This window comes from Callithrix jacchus, chromosome 8 (genome assembly GCF_049354715.1).
Source record: "Callithrix jacchus isolate 240 chromosome 8, calJac240_pri, whole genome shotgun sequence".
NCBI lineage: Eukaryota > Metazoa > Chordata > Mammalia > Primates > Cebidae > Callithrix > Callithrix jacchus.
This window is the reverse complement of record NC_133509.1, coordinates 18,207,663-18,225,719: the sequence shown is the minus strand read 5'-3', so window position 1 is coordinate 18,225,719 and position 18,057 is coordinate 18,207,663. Positions and strand designations below refer to the sequence as shown.

The 18,057-nt window shown below is 44.6% G+C and overlaps 1 protein-coding gene across 1 annotated transcript in view; it reads right to left on the bottom strand.

Moving 5' to 3' along the window:
• Nucleotides 1–18,057, bottom strand: part of THSD4 (thrombospondin type 1 domain containing 4) — a 672,648-nt gene that overhangs the window by 576,754 nt on the left and 77,837 nt on the right. The window contains exon 4 of the mRNA XM_035259084.3: nucleotides 88–455. Coding sequence (XP_035114975.1) covers nucleotides 88–455 — 368 coding nt within the window. The remainder of the gene's footprint in view (nucleotides 1–87; nucleotides 456–18,057) is intronic.

The window sequence follows — 18,057 nt, the reverse complement described above, 5'->3', positions numbered from 1 at the left end:
TTCCGGGGCAGGGGCAGGGGCAGGGACAGAGACCGCGACAGGGTGGGGTAGGAGGTGGGAGGCACATAGGCAGGGGCGGGCATGTACCTTCTGTCCGTGGTAACTTCGCGGCTGTGGGGCTGTGGGTGCCGGCTGCCCCGCAGCATGGCCGGGCCCTGGCGGCTAGCATCCGAGCTGGCCAGGGCTTGCTGCTCGTCCCGGTACCGGTGCAGTGGCACCGACGTGCGCACTGCAGACACCACGTGGTCCACGAAGGTGCGCGCGGGGGTACTGGGCCGCGGGCCACTGCGCACCCGGTAGGAGCGGGGCAGGCAGGGCCGCGTCTGCTGCATCACACCGCCGCTGCAGCTCCGCGAGCAGGCGGACCAGGGGCCCCAGGAGCCCCACACTCCCGGGGCGCCGCTGCCGCCGCCACCGTCCTCGGGGGCGCCCTCCGTAGCCATCCGCTGTGGGACCTGCGGAGACAGAGGCAGGTTAGGGGACCAGAAAGCCGATCCTTGCTTCACGGGAAATGCTTTGAGCAGCGCCGACTTACCCATCAGCCATAAGTAGGCACAGGGTCTATTTCAAAGAAGAGTATTAATACAATCCAGCCTAGTTTAGAGCCACTTTTTGGAAGAAAGAGGGGCCCGTGAAGGCAAAAGTGCATAGGGCCCACGAAAGCCATAATGTGGTCCTGGCTTTGGGTGTCACGGCCTTGGAGAGCGCCAAGTGCATGGTGCCCTCGCCTCTTATGCGGTTTCTGGAGTCCCTCTTGCCTCCAACTCGGGTCTTCCGGATTCCCGCCAGAGGGACTGGACTTCCTATAAATTGTAAAGAAGGCATGCCCTGTGTTTCCCAGCAGGAAAGGCAAGGAACGGGACACAGTGGTTGAGAGGCCACGGCTTTAGAGCCAGGCTGCCTAAGGTCACAACCCTGCCACCACTTCCTAGCAGTGTGACTGGGAAGTTTCTGAATCTCTCTGAGGCTCACTGTGCCTTAAAGATGATGTACCTACCTGATAAGCTGTAAGGAGTTTAAGTTAGGCCATCCGTGTGCATAGCAGAGAGCTTGGCACTCAACAAATACTTGTTAGTAATTGTACTAATGTCCCTGCTGCCATAGTGACTCAGAAGAGGTGAAAAATGGCAGAAGGTTCAAAAGCTCTATCGAAACAGTGATCTACACCCTCATTTAGCCTGGTCATTTCACAGATCTCCTACACCAGGCTCCATGCCAAGAGCAAGGACACTGTAGTTTGTTCATTATGCAGACATGCTCTGAGCACCAGCTGTATGCCAGCACTGAGCCAAGCCCAGAAGACAAGGAGAAACGCACCACAGGTCCACACAAGTGGCTTGGATCCCGCAGCAGATGAGCTCTATGCAGCCAGTACAAGACTGTGGGAGGCTCTTGGAAAGGACTGGCTGACCAGCAGGGTGAGGGTGGGGAGAACTGAAAAGACCTCAAAGGAGGAAATGGGAATCACAGTCATAACTGTAATTGTTCAGGCACCTACTCGGTGCCAGATAACATAGCTCACCTCAAGAAGAGATCATCCTAAGTAAGCCAGGTGGGCCCTAAATCCAATGACAAGTGTCCTTATAAGACATGGAAGAGAAGACACAGACACAAAAGCAGTGTGACCCCCAAAGCAGAGACTGGAGTGGCGCAGCCACAAGCCAAGGAATGCCTGGAGCCGCCAGAAGCTGGAAGAGGCAAGGAAGGATTCTTCCCCTAGTAACTTTGGAAGGAGTGTGGCCCTAGTCACACTGATTTTGAACTGCTGGTCTTCAGAATTTCAAGAGTAAATGTCTGTTGTTTTAAGCAATCCAGATTGTGGTAATTCATTACAGGAGCGTGCTCACACCTGGAGAACAAGGAAGGAAAATGGAACAGCACGGGCTGTACTCCTCCTCTGTGTCCCATGCTGCGCAGATGGCACATGTGCAAATGGCCCAGCTCTGCAGCACAGGCAGCCCTAGTGCCAGTTATACTTTCCAGGGCCCCTCAGCTCTCCCAGCTACCCAGAGAGGTTAACGTTATGTGTCTCCTCTTATGGGGAAGCACTGAGACCCTAAGAGACTTCATGACTTTTCCTCGGTCTCAGACTAGTGCAGGGCACAGACGGAACTAAAATTGATGTCTCCTGACTCCTGGTCTAGTATTCATTTTCACCCTGCAGCATGTGGCCTCCCTGTCTATGTTGTTGGTAGAAAACAGAAGGTTAAAATAAGTAGAAATAAAACCACTTCGATAGTTGTTCTAGTGGAAGGATAATTGGGATAAATGAAAAAATGCAGAAATATGCTTCTGGCACATTTGGGGATTTCAGGTATCCACCACCTCCTGATCTCTCATTCACACAGATAACTAAGACACTGCCTATAACAGTTGGATTAGACATGCAGCTATACTCAAAATCCACTTCCTAGAACTAATCCCACCCTTAATTTAGTTTCCTATTGCCAAACTGGGCAGAGTCCCTGGGGAAAGAAAACATGAAACCACATTCTGTCCTATTCTATTCATAAGAATTCTCTACTTTATAGTCGAATTATGGTAAACGACTTGAAATTTCACATGGGTCCCCATGGTGGGAAGGCAACAACATGCTCCAGAATTGTATTTTTATGGTACATCCCCAGAAACAAACAAACAAACAAAAAACCCACAGGAAAACAGAAAGGAAGGAAGGAAGAAGGGGAAACCGAAAGAAAAAGAAAGGGAGAAAAAGCCAATCAAAGAAAAAATGAGGGGATGAGGGCTCAAGATGTTAGCCTGCTAATTGCATCAACCTCCCAGCCTCCCTTCATTCCTTTCTGATCCTCCTCATAACCTTCTCCCCTTCTTCTGTTCTGACAGTGAAGGAGTTTTCTGTAAGGCAAGATGCAAGATGGGATAACTTTCAAGTGTTTTGAGACATAATATTCCTAAAATTAGGATAAACTAGCAGGACCTCTGTTAGTGACAGACAGCAAAACCACATAATAAATCATGGCAAGAGACAAAAATAATTGAACCTCAAAGCTTTACAACCTGCCAGCGTGCTGCCCTGTCCTCAGTATATACTGACATGTGAAGACTGAAGCAAAAAACCTGTTTTGAAATATACCCTAAACTGCTGGTTTTCTTCATTTATAAATCATTCTAACACATCAGTAAGAAACAGACAACCCAATGGAGATAGGAACTAAAGGTATGAACAGGTGGTTCATAGCTGTTGTGGACTGAATGTGTCCTACCCCCATTCATATCCTGAAGCCCGAACCCTCAGTATGATTGTATTTGGAGGTGAGGCCTTTGGGAGGTAATTAGCTTTAGATGAGGTAATAAGAGTGAGACCTCCATCATAGGATTCATGTTCTTATAAGAAGAGGAAGAGAGACCAGAGTGAAGAAAAGTAACCAGTTTTCTCCCTCTCCTCTCTTAGCCACACTCCCCATTCCACCATGTGAGAACACAGGGAGAAGGCAGCCCTCTGCAAGCCAGGAACAGAACCCTCACCAGGGAACCAAATGGCTCAACACCTTGATCTTGGACTTCCCAGCCACCAGAACTATGAGAAATAAATTCCTGTTGCTTAAGCACCCAATCTATGGTATTTTGTTACAGGAGCTCAAGCTGACTATATACAAAAGGGAAATAAATGACATATGAAAATTGTGTAATGTCACATATAGTGAAAATAATGCAAAGTAAAGTACCAAAATTCCATTTTAAACCCATTAGATTGGCAAATATTATAAAGTTTGACAATGCTGATATGGCAAGGATGTTCACTGCTGATTAGAACCTAAATTTGGGCAATTTCTTGGGAGAGAACTTTGCAATACCTATTACAATTTCCAATGCACATTCTCTCCCACCAGCAGCTCTACTTCAGTAGTTCATCTTACAGATATACTAAAAAATACTGTATAAAGTTCTATATATACATAAAGACTTATATTGCATCATATTTTGTAAGAACAACAATTAAAAAAAAATAAGGAAGCAACCTAAATGTTCATTAATAGGAGCTTGAGTAAAACTAAATCTAATCTATCCAAACAATGGAATGCAATTTATCTGGTAGAATGAGGTAGATTTATATCTGTTAAAATGGACAGCTCTCCATATATTGTTTCACTATATTAATGAATAGAACAAAACAATAGGACAGTGTAAGAGAAGAAACCTATTTGTTGATATCACTCTTTAAGCACTCAGTTGAAACGTAAGAAATCACTGATATTTGACCATTTTTGATCTACAAAAATGCAATTTCATATAATTAATACTTTCCTATGATTCAATCTAATATGAGTAGTTTTCTGACACTGACAACTAACAGAGCCCAACTAGAAAATCTTTTCCCACCAAACAAGGCAGCAGGAATGATAAGGCAGAATGCAGTGTCCTCTCATCACCCACCCCTCGCCAACCTCCTATACTAGCCAGTTGCCCTGGGGATCACATCCACACCTTGGAGCAGCTGGCAAGGCCTATTAGCAAGTGTTTAAGGACAGCAATAACAACCACTTATTTCATAACAGAATTCAGGCCAATCACTTTATACATATTATCCAATTAATCCTCAAAACATCCACCTAAAGAAGCTATCATCATTCTCCTGTTACAGATGAAAAACTGAGGTTTAGAATTTGTTTCTGGAATTCAAAAAATTCTTAACAGTTCATGAGCACCCAGAATACCTCCTATGATTTCCAGCAATGCTTAGAGTGACCTTAGGGAAGGCTAAGATTCTGCACTGTGTACATGTGAACAGAAGGTCACGACAATTGGAGTGATTGCATTTAAATGACTTTATACCCATTGTATTAGTCCCTTTTCATGCTGCTGATAAAGACATACCCAAGACTGGGCAATTGACCAAAGAAAGAGGTTTATTGGACTCAGTTCCACAATCATGGTGGAAGGTGAGAGGCATGTCTCACATGGCAGCAGACAAGAGAGGTAAATTGTGCAGGGAAACTCCCCCTTATAAAACCATCAGATCTCACGAGACTTACTCACTATCAGGAGAATAGCACATGAAAGACCTGCTCCCATGATGCAGTTGCCTCCCACCAGGTCTCTCCCACAACACATGGGAATTGTGGGACCTACAATTTGAGATCAGATTGGGTGGGGACACAGCCAAACCATATCACCCATAGACTGGTAGGCCCTAAGAAAATCTAGGGTAAAGTTATTTAAATGATCACAAAAAGAAAATAAACAAAAGAGATCTTCTATTATGAAAAAAAAAATGCTGGTATAAGGAAAGGAGCAGAGGATGAAGTTCACATTGAATGGTTTTAGCCTTCTATGAAAGAGGTAAGGTCTGCCACTGAGGGAAGGGAAGAGATACACTGAAGGATTACAGACAGAAGAAGCCCAGTGGATAAGCAAAAATACCCCTTACCTGCCCTAACTGCTTTAACACAAACCCTCTGTCAGATACTCACAAGATTCATTTCAAGGAAGTATATTTCCATTTTGCAGATGCAGTCCCTGAGGTTCAGAGTGTCCATGTGGTCTAGCGGATGATGTGAGCTTTGAAAATATATGTGAGATATAATAATGCAAACCTGCTGGTGTTGCTTGGTAGGTGAGATGAAATAGCTAAGTAAGGCATCTAATACGCCCCTAACCCCCCAGCAGGGGCAGAGGAAATCTCCATTTTGTCCTTTATTGGGTGACTGTACATCACCATTCAGAAGTTTTATAATGTGTAAGACACAGACCTGACCCTAGAATCAAAGTGGTGCTCTTTCTGCTTCACTGGAGGTTTTAAAGGATGGGGGTGGGTGTCACGGTAGGGAGGTAGGTGTCAGGGTAACATAACAGAATTAAAAGAGCTTGTTCAAAGCACACATACCATGCCATGACCCTTCCCCCAGAGATTATGACCTTCCCTGCATGGGGTGAGGCTACGGTCAAGGGGGCTGTGTATTTTGGATAAAATCCCCCAAACCTGATATCCCCCTCCTCATGTAAAAATTACTGCTTGATATTATGATGGGGCATGAGCCAGGCAGCAGGAAAAAGAAATGGCATCCAGGGCCTGGCATGGTGGCTCATACCTGCAATCCCAGCAATTTGGGAGGCTGAGGAGAGTGGATCATTTGAGATGAGGAGTTTGTGACCAGCCTAGCCAACGTGATGAAATCCCATCTCTACTAAAAATACAAATATTAGCTGGGCATGGTAACAGGCATCTGTAATCCCAGCTACTCAGGAGGGTGAGGCAGTAGAATCACTTGAACCCGGGAGGTGAAGGCTGCTGTGAGCTGAGATTACACCACTGCACTCCAGCATGGGTGACAGAGAGAGACTCCATCTCACAAAAAAAAAAAAAAAAGAAAAGAAAAAGAAAGAAATGACATCCAGAGAAGTTAGAGAAGCAGTATAATCCCCTTACCATTTAACTCAACTTGGGCTGTACAAGAGACTGTAACAGTGTTAGAGGGAAACTGGAATACCCCCAAAGACTTTGCATGTGGAGCTGGATGCCCTAACTGACCAGATTTTGGGGTCAGCTCTATGGAAGTGTTGGTTGATATTAGACAGGGACATTTGCATAAATACATATCCATGGGAAGGTATCTTTATGGGGCAGCATTCCCCTTTCCTTGGGTCTTTGGTCATCTCTCCACATTGGATTAAATGTGGTGGGAATGTATTCGAGGCCCTTGGGTCAATGGACACTTCTTCCCTGGAATTTGAATCTCCAGCAAAATGACCAGTGAACTACATGGTTTTGGGTCCTTGGCTCCGGCAGCAGCTCTTTTGAACCTGCTGTTTATGCTGAGACCAGTCCTGTGCTATTGCTCTCTAATATGCCTCACTTCCCACCTGCTTCCTAGACTCATTACTGTAAATTCCCTATTGCTTACATTAGTGTCTATTGCTTGCAGTAAAGAACGCTAAATGATACCTAAATCAGTGGTCCTCAACCTTTTTGGCATCAGGAACCAGTTCCACGAAAGAAAGTTTTTCCACAGATGGGGTGGTGGGGGATTAGGGATGGTTTGAGGATGAAACTGTTCCATCTCAAATCATCAGACATTAGATTCTCATAAGGAGCACAACCTAGATCCCTCACATGCACAGTTCACAATAGGGTTTGTGCTCCTATGAGAATCTAATGCCACTGCTGATGTGGCAGAAGGTGGAGCTCAGGTGGTAACGCTCACTGGCCTGCCACTCTCTTCCTGCTGTGCACCCCAGTTCCTAATAGGCTGTGGCCCAATCTGGTCTGTAGCTCAGGGTTTCAGGACCCCTGACCTAAATGACTGCAAATATTATAATAAAATGTGGTAATCAAGATAATGTGAAATGATCTGAGACTGCCTTTGGCACAGGACTTGGAGGAGAGAAAGCAGCTACTGGGATGAGCAAAGGCTGGGAGAGGTGGTCTGGACTTGGCAGAAGCCTCATGATTAAGGAAGCCCAGGGCAGAAAGAGTCATTTAGCAACCGTAATTGACCACAGCCAGGGTAACTAGAGAACCATGGTCTCCATGAAACATGATGGGGCTGAGTGAATCAGAGGCTCACAGGCGAGGCAGTAGGCAGGCTTTGAGAAGAGCAGGAGAGGTAATTATCAGAGCAGTTCTGGATGGGGTTTATTTCATCATGGCCTTTTTAAGGGAAATGAACATAAGTGACCAAAATAAGGATGGTCAAATAAATGAGGGTCAAATGACTCCACGAAACATCATAATCATTAACAATACGGAGCAATATGGAAATAGTCTTGTAATACAGTATTAAGGAAAAAATGTCAAATGTAAACTTGTAACGATATCATGATTATAATAATGTAAAGATTCTGTAGCGTAGGAACAGAGCCTGGAAGGGGACATGGAAAATGAAAACATACGATCTGTTACTGAAGCTGGACCCAGGATAAGTTTTCTTGTAATTTAAAAAATTTCAGTCATGGTTACAATATTGCCAGCTCAATAAATAAAAATAAATAGATTAAATGGAGAAAGATTTGGAGCAGACTGTGGAGGGTGGGGGGCACAGAGTGAACCAAGAGTTGTTGATAGTCTCGTCACAGAAAACCCTGGAAATTTCTCATCGCCACCAGTAAATTCATAACCAGGAACAGCTCTCAATGTTTTCAATGGATTAGGTTTCTGTACTAATGTGAAATCATGTAAGGTTTCACTGGTTTCTGATTCTCTTTTTACAAAATAAACCTCCCATCTGTTCTTCATAGAAAATGAGTCACATGCAAAGTCTGAAATTGAAAAGTCTCATTCTAAGAGAGACTGGAAAAAGTAGGTTTGGTTTTAGCCACATAACCAAGTCAACACTCTAAAGCAAATGTTTCAAAAATACACCTTGGAGTTTGAGCCCTGAGAACAAAGTTTTAGGAAGCTGAGAGCGAATGAAAGCAGGAACATATACATAGCTAGCTGCTCAGCTAGGACAACCTGGGGCCTGTGCAGGAGCTCGGGGAGGTGGGACCTCTTCATAGAGAACCTCCAAACTTGGCTGGGCGTGATGGATCACGCCTGTAATCCCAGCACTTGGGGAGGCCCAGCCTAGGAGATCACCTTAGGTCGGGAGTTTGAGACCAGCCTGGCGAAGTGGTGAAACCCTGTCTCTACTAAAATTACAAAAATTAGCCAGGTGTGGTGGTGCACGCTTGTAATCCCAGCTACTCGGGAGGTTGAGGCAGGAGAATTGCTTGAATCTAGGAGGCAGAGGTTGCAGTGAGCCAAGATCACGCCATTGCACTCCAGCCTGGGCAACAAGAGCAAAACATCGTCTCAAAAAAAAAAAAAGAGAATCTCCAAACTCCAGCCAGATCTAAATTCAGGATGATCACTGTGGTTTTCTCTGAGACAGATGATTTAATGTTTTACCTTGATCAACTATGTAGACTCTGACATGACACACTGCAAAAGGTCCCAAATCTTACCTTTCAGCATTTATGTTAATGCCAGCAGCTGCAGTATCAGTGAAAGAACCTCACAATATGAAGACTGGAGCACAACACGCTCAGCCTTGACCATTGGATCAGAATTGCCTCAATAGTAATTATTATGTAAATGAGTTCTACACATGCACTCCAGGAACAGTTAAATGGTGCATTTACACAAAACCAGAACAAAGGAGGAGTAGAGGCCGAGGGAGACCAAGATAAATGAGGAATGAGAAAGTCAAGCTTTAGAGAAAACATGAACCACACAGAGGAAAGCACCACTGACAAGCGGCCACCCAACAGCTAAGCAGTTCTGAGTCTTGTGTTCTGCACTTTCCAGCTCGACTCCTCCAGGTACTGTGTTATTGAGTGTATACTCTGAACACGTAGACATGCCCCTGTCCTATTTCTCCTACTGCTGTGCTAAGCTTCTCAAGGCAAGAGCCACAGGGTAATTTGCAACACAATCTACCTGACATATAACTTGAGAAATGCAGATTCCCAGCTCCTACACCAAACCTAATGAACAAGAACCTCTGGGGCAAGGCCCAGGAATATGCATTTTAAATAAGCTCCCCAGTGACTTGAATGAATCCTCTGGTTTGAGAATCACTGGCCACCGGACACCTGTATGTGTGACTCAAAGAGGAAAGCGCTAAACTGAGCTCACCCTCCAGGCTTTGGACTTGTACTGTAGGCTGCTACTTCCTTAGCCCCCAAATGCTCTAGCCACATGATGTTATTACCCTTCCATTTCCTGCATTTTGAACCACCCTTTCTACTTCTGCCATTCAAGCTGAGGCCAACTCAGAGTTTCTCATATGAGACAAGGAAACATTCATGGACTGAGACCTGCCTCACATGGTATGTACGCTAAGCAGATTCCACTGGAAATACTGTATACTTTTAATAAAAGTAGGTATAACGGCAAACAGGAAATGCAGAAAGATGAAAGAAGAGGAAAGGGTGGACTCCTGGGAAGCTCTGGACTGGACCCTGCAGGCTGGTCACAAGTCTGCCATCCCTGTCTTTGTGATTTGAGGCCAGCCAGTCTGTGGCTCGGGACCTCAGTTTCCATATCAGTAAAATGAGCTGGTTGGCCTTAATGAGGGCTGAGGTCCCTTCCAGCACTAACAAGCCTCTGATTTTTCCTGGAAGCACGCTTATATTTCTTGCCACTTATTGATTTGCTTCAAGTACCACAACAGAGAGAGGTAATCCCAGGTTGTACCTAGGGCTCCCCACTGGCAGCAAAGAGGCTCTGAGCACAGATCTTCCCTAAACACAGTGCAAAGGAGGCCCAGATGCATTTCCATGATCTTCAAAAGCAGGGCCCAGCCAAAACTACGATGCAATGAAGTAAATATTTGGATGTGATCTGCATAATCGGAAACACTCTTCCTTCTGAAATTGACCTTACTCTCTTTCATCACCAGCCACATGGAAATTGTACTTCGTTATAACTAGAAAATAATGCAGAGCATGTGCCTTGGTACCCATTCGGCCCTGTGTTGCTGCGCAGTTACTCAGGAAACAGGAGCAGATGTCTCTGTGCAGTGCCTGGTGTGGTTTTTTGTGCTAGCCTCATGCTCTCCATGGCAAGTGGCTATTTGCAGCCCAAGCCAACCAGGACAGTCAAAATAATGAGTAATGCATGAAACAAAGAGTGCTGACATTTGGACTCAGAGGCTGATTTGGGGAACAGCAATCTTCCAGCAGAAGAGTCTGCCTGGTGATTTGGCCGTCTGCATCTGGGTCAATATTCAGCACTCCCCAGTAAGCCCCTGAGATCAGCAGGCAGCTTAACAAAGGCAAGCCGAAAGCATTTTCATGGAAAGCATCAGCATCCAGCACAGAACAGAGCACGCAGCAAGTGTTCAACAAACACCTGCCAAGTGAAGGAGGCTGCAAATGGATTGAGATTTGATCCCACATGGATTCCCTGCCTTAGTCTTTCCCTTACTCACTCAGGCCTCCCTGTAACACCAAAGCTATTTTTTTTTTTTTTTTGAGACAAAGTCTCACTCTGTCCCCCAGGATGGAGTACAATGGCACAATCTCGGCTCACTGCAACCTCTGCCTCCCGGGTTCAAGCAATTCCCTATCTCGGCCTCCCAAGTAGCTGGGATTACAGGCATACACCATCATACCCAGCTAATTTTTTTTTTCTTTGTATTTTTAGTAGAGATGGGGTTTCATCATGTTGGCCAGGCTGGTCTTGAACTCCTGACCTCAAGTGATCTCCCAAAGTGCTGAGATGATAGGCGTGAGCTATCGCACCCGGCCACCAAAGCTATTTTCTTAAAACTTAGCCCTACTGTGTTACTCTCTTGCTTACCAATGTCTCTTGGGTTTTCACTCTCCAAAAGATGAAATCCAAAATTATTCTTTGCCATGGCATCCCAAACCTGTCATCATCTGGTCTCAGGCTTCCTTTCCAGCTTCAACTCCATCACTGTCCACCCATGTTCACACCACGTATGAAGTAGGACATGCCCCCTCTCGCTGCCTATCTTCACCTGGCTGTTCTCTGAGCTCCAATGCTCCCTTTTCTCCTCTGCCTATGACTGTACCTTTTCCATCCATGTCAAGCAGTCTCTCTCCCATTCTCCAGGGCCATTACATACCCTTCTCCATATCACTTACCACCTGGCACTGTCATTATCTTTGTACACAACTCTCTCTCCACCAGCACTGTGAGCTCCCCAGGGCAAGGATTATGTCTTATTTATCTACCGACTCTCTAACAGAGACTGTGTCACCTGGCAGGCCCTCAGGAAATATTTGAGGGACAGGTGAATAAACCCATGGGTAAATGAATGAATAACAAATTTCCTAGTGTCTTGGTCCTCTGCCCACCTGCTCTTTGAAATGTCAAACACCTCCTCTCCCTAGCAGCACATGCCATGTTCAGGGACTTGGCTGGTGATCTGATGTCTCTACTATTTTCCTCACTCCAAGTGCCTAAATGTCAATAAGCTGACAGTCTGAAGAACAGTTCCTTCTCTTCATAGCAATCCACTCAGTATTTGACCCCTTGCTATCCACTGCTTGTTGAAATTCTCTCTCTCCCTGACTTCCAGGATACCATATTGTCCTGGTTCTTCTAAACTTCTGGTTGTCTATTTGGTGGCTTCCCCTCCTCAAATGTTGGAGTTCCATTCTTGGTTTTCCACTTTTTTTAATCCAAACCTTCTTTCAGGAAAGACATTGTAGCATCAGCAATGATCTTCATGCCGACGTCTCCCCTATTCATGGATAGCCCCCAAATTCTCTTCCAAGCACCAGATTTACATTCCCCAAAACCAGGCTGAAATATCTACCCGGGTGACCTAGGGGCTTTTCCTATTCAATCTGTTGCTTAATAAGAACATGAACACCTGCGCCATCATGAATTTTCAATCTTCTGGCCTATACAGACGTGGTCCCATCTCCCACTGCCCTCCTCCAACTGGACAGAAAATCCTGCCAGTTCTACCTTAGAAATATTTCTAGACTCTGTCCCTTTTTCTCTAGCCCACAGTCCACGGTTTGTTCTTCATTCCCAATTTGCTCTTAAGTGGTTTCCACCCATCCAATCCCTCCTCCCCATACTTCCATGTTCATGGTCATTCCTGAGCTCCTCTCTGCCTCCAGGACCACTCCAGGCCCCCAGCCAGGTTTACAAGGCCCTTCCTTCTTCGGCCTCCACCTTCAGCCTCCCGCCAGCATATCCCTGTTCTTAACGTCTCACTCAACCATGCCAAGCCTCTACATCACTCTGTGCCTTAGATGATCTCAAAAGCCCCCCTTGACCCCCAACCTTTCTTTACCTGATAAATTCCTGCTTTTCCTTTGAGACTTACCAAATGCTATTTTACACCCTCTTTGCAGACTAACCCAACTCCCAGATAAGGATAGTGGCTCTGTCCTTTAGACAACCATTGTGAGTACACTATATTTCACTATAATTTCTGTCTTTGTGTGTCCCATGCCCCAAGTTGTGAAACAAAATCAGGTGTAAATTCCTTATACCTATTGCTATTACCCAACTATAATATGGAACTTATGAATGGAATAACTACAAAATTGAAAAGTAATAAAAATTCAAATTAACCATATGAATTTAATGGGATAGATAGTTAATGGAACTAAATAGACATTGATGGACATGATTGCAGGATGTATTTAAGTCTTTTAAGTTTCACTTGTTGACAGATTCTTTTGAATTTGAGCATGATGGATCATCATTTGAGTTATGTTTTTTCTTTTGAAAAATGAACTTGTTTTAAACTACCAATCAATTACTTTGAAGGCCCAAACCATACGGTTAAAACTTAAAATGCTGCTTAATGGGAAAAAAATTCACTATTGTTTAGCAGGACACTTATTGCTAATGAGCCATTGTGAGCTGGGTCACAAAAGACAGAACCTGTACAATAGAGCAGAAAGGTGCCCATTCAATGAACTCTATGGGGTGGAGTCTTTGAAGATTGGTACTCTACGTGGTATCTCCATTTTTCCACCCTTTTGTGGATTCAAAATTTAAAAATCTCTTCTCACTGAAACCAAGGAACTCAATAAAGTGTCCTTCAGATTATCCAGAATAGACTTATATTAACATTTTCAAGTTATCATCCAAATGAAAATCCTAAACTTAAAAAAAATACCAAATTTCAGTTGCAGACCACCAAGAATATGCTCCAGGGGGGTATATTCAAGACTTCAGGGGGTATGGGTCCTCAGCTCATAAATCATCGTTTTAATTTTTTGATTTTAAAAGAGTTTATTTTTAGAGCAGTTTTAGGTTCATAGCAAAATTGAAAGGAAGGTACAAAGACAGCCCATATTCCTCTTGACCCCCACATATACGCAGCCTCTCTACATTATCAGTATCTTTCACCAAAGTGGTACATTTGTTACAATTGATGAACCTACATTGATAAATCATAATCACCCAAAGTCCACAGATTACATTAGGGTTGACTCTTGGTGTAGCACATTCTATGGGTCTATATAAATGCATAATGACACGCACCTATGTGTATAATATCTTAGAGAGTCTTTTCACCACCCTAAAAATCCTCTCTGCTCTGTCTATTCATCCCTCCCTTTCCTCAATTCCTGGCAACTGCTGATCTTTTTAGTATTCCCATTGTTTGTTTCAACATTTTTAAAAATTACAGCTGAGACTCAGAATCAGGATTGGAACCTAGGTTTGGCTGATTCTGAAGTTCAGACTCCTCTCTCCCTACCCCAGCGTACTTAGTTCTTAAGGCTGCTGTGAGTTCCAAATGCTAAGTACAAAAGGACTTTGTAGACCAAAAAGTCCTGTACACTTGTTAGTTTAGGGCTTAGTTATTCTTATTTATATGTGTAAATGAACAATACTTTAGAAAAGGAGTTGGCATATTTTGGGAAATGTCCTGTCTTGCAAAGTACAGTACCTCCCTAGGAAGATAATAATTATGTCAGTCTTCCCATATACTTACCTGGCTACAGTGCAATCCTGGTATGAGTCAGTTAAGGAAGTGAAGATATTTACATGCTCTGTGGGAGCAGGTCATGGCAATAGGTGAGTAACACACCAAAAATCCTGGGCCTCTCCAACAAAGGAGAAGACTCTAAGTATCAAGGGCCGGTGTGCAAACCCAATAGAAAAATCCTCTCTCACAAAGGCGTACCTGTGGGCAGCCATCCCTGAAAGGGGCACCACAATTTGGGATGCAAACACATTTTCTGTCTGTATAATTTCCAAAATCCAGTTGAATTCCCTGGGTGCCCTATTGAGATCTTTCCAGTCACATCTAACAACCTATGGAATCGATCTCCCCTTGTTTAAATAATATTTCTTTCCTTCTTGAAGAAAGAGAGGCAATGCCTGAGAAGCCCCTCCCACATTGCCAGCACTTTACTAACTTACTTTATTTAATCCTCGCAATTGGCTCTGTTCTATCAGTCAGACCTGAATTCACATATCACCTCTTCAAAGAGGCCTCCCCTGGCCACACCATCTGCAGTAGTGAGTGTGTATGGGTACACACACACACACACACACAAACACACACACACGGATGTGTTTCATTTTCCTCACAATAGTCATTACAGTCTGAAATGTTCTTATTTGCTTTTCTGTTTATTCATTCCTCCCATCTGAAACAGAAATGCTTCATTCTATGGAGGAACCATTTGTGCCTTACTCCTTTATAGCCCAGCTCCTATAACAGCAGTAGGTACTCAGTGGTTGTTGAATGAATGTACCCTGCCAGATGGGAAGAGCTGAGAAGCTGGTAGAATCTGCTGAAGGTTAGGCTGCTGGGAAGTGAGGCTGCCAGAATTCAAACTCAGATTGGTCAGTCCCAGAGCCGAGACATGCCCACCACCCAGGCTTCTCTAGCTGGGGTTGCTAGCTGCATGTCAAGAAGCGCAAGACAGTCCCCTAAGAAAGCACGTGGCATCTTCCCAGGTTATCAGTTTCCTCAAAGGCTTTTTAGAAAATGGGGGGAAATAGTTGAATTTTTTCCTGATAAGTAATTTAAAACATTATTTTAAAATTAGAATAATGAGCTATATTTTGGGAACAGAATGTCACATTTTGATGAATGTTTAAATAAAATAGTAGCCTTTAAGAAAATTCTGAGCCTTCAGTAGGCCACTTTGGGCTTCCCCAAGCCATCTGTGTCTATGTGAGTATGGGTGCATATATTCACACTCTTTTCCTAGTGGGGCATTTTGGTGGAGATGTTTGAGAAGCTCTGCACTGTCCTGGCCACTACCCAAAAGTGCTAGAGTGAAATGATTTGGCAGACAGGAAAGTAGCCAAGAGATGATCACCCTAAACAATGACCTTCAAGGCCACAAAGAGCAGTTGTATAGACAGGAAGGCAAGCAGGCTTTAGCTAAAGAGATTGGGGTAACAATGCAAAGGCACAGATCACTACAAACAGACGATGTTACCACGGAGGGGGATGCAAAGTCCCCTTCCCAGAGCAGCTCCAGATTGAACAGATCTGTCTTTCAGGGATGGCTTAGCTGTGGTCTCACCTGGAAGAGAAAATCTCTGGAAATTCCTTCCACCTTGAGAACTCTATGGTCCAGACTACCAACAATAGCCAAATTGGGAGCTCCCACCACTCTTTCTGCAATGAGAAAAAGGGGCCCCTCTTAACAGATCTCTGGCTTGATCTGAAACTTCTGGCCCCAGATATTCACAGAAGTTGCCCAGGCCAGATTCCTTGCTGGGACAAAGAACTGAGCACTGCAGCGGTGCCGGGGCTACCAAGCTGGGCTCCTCTTGCCTGTCTGCCCATGTCGACATGAACCATATGCACAGCAGAAAGGAGCCTCTCTCAGCAGCACTCCTAGGCTTCCCTAAACATTTCAAGTCCCCTGGCTCTGAACCAAGAATCCCTCTCAGAGCCAACAGCTTACAGCCCATTAAAAACCCTGTGTAAATGCAAACACTCTCTCCGTTAGACAAGGAAGAAACAAGAACCACGTCTTGGGACTGAGCTAGCAGTTGTTGAAACTAGACGAGGGGCTGGAGTCCCTGAAGAGGAAATATCACTGTATTAAAAACCACAGCTATTTCCAATGCTCACAGTTAATTACTTGGGAGACCAAAGGTGCCCTTGGAGGCACCACGTGGGCAAGCCGATTCTGCCACGTTCCAGGCAGTGCCAGTTTGGAGAGATGGGAGGTAACTGGATTTTCTAGCTGTTTGAGGCCTGAGAGAGATCCTGTGTGTTTAATAGTAAAAATACTACATTAGTACATTCCTAAAGTCGTTTAATCCACACCCTGAGCCTATGAGATCAACATCATCCTCAATTTATCCATAGGAGAGTCGCTAATCTATTTAGCCTCCCAGATGCCAAATAGACCCTTCACTGGGGAGCAGAAGTACCATTTTGAAAGCTCTCACCCTCCTGGCCCTTTCTTCTATATCATGGGGTCCATTTCTCTTTTTTTCTTCTTTTTTAAATAACCACTGGGAATGTTGGTCATTGGGTCTAAAGAAGACAGAAGTCTCTATTTAGGCCTCAAGTCCAAGCTACATATGACACTTGACTTTAATGCAAGTCTGCACTGGGGGTCATTAGGCACCAACCCAGATAGTGTTTCCAGGCATTTGATTCACAGAGTAAGACCTTATACTGTGAACTCGATATAACGGGAATGAATATAAGTGAGCACAGCCACCATCACATGGATAAAGGGCACAAAGAGATTCCCAAAGGGAAGCCAGCCTGGGGCATGGGAAAGGTGGCTCCACTGTGGGCTTGCCGCCAACATGGCATCTCATGCATCTGTTGCCTTTGGTGGTTGTAGATGGAGCGGCATTTTCACTCTATGCATCCCCACATCTTATTTAAATTGTATACTTTATTGGGTTACGGTGGCCATGGCCTATAAACTTTACCAAAATATACTTTGTGGCCACTAAAAGCATTTATTAACTAAATTCTTAGAGAAAAAATTATTTAGTTATTTCAAGTATAAAGCTTCTGAACACTTAACCCTTATTCAGAAAAATGATTTTTGAGCACTCAATATTTAGCACAAGAACTCTCAGGAATGTAACTAGTGCATTATTACAAGACACATCAGACTTTGTTTCCCATTTGCTACTATTCTCGGTGTCTCTTTCCTTTGGGAATCCCACAAGCAGGATTCAGGCATTTCAGGGTCCTCAGCCATAATACCATCTGATGACGTGAAAAGCTCACCAGGAACCAGTGCCAACGTTACAGACGATGCACTCTCAGCCACACGGCCAGTGAGAAGCCAAGCGAGGACAGCAGCTCAGGATGTCCCATGCTCATCCACCACCCTCCCCTGAGTCAGCACAACGTGCAAGTCAGAGAAGCTGCAGACCAGCCTGTCTGGGATAACAGGGACTTGGTGAACAACAGACCCATGGGAGAAGTGATGTGGTTTCTGGCTAAAAGAAGAGCCACAGAAATGAAAGACAAGCATGCTGGGCCCAGGAATGTGGAGGGAGCTCTGGAAAACACCCTCCACCACTCGTGGCAATCTGACACTCCCGACCAAAGGAGAAGCCTGGGGATGGCTTCAGAAGCCTCTGAAATACCTACGGCTGCTGCTACTTCTAGAACAACAGTTCTCAACAAGAGGCAATTTTCCTCACCAGGCGACATGAGACAGTTC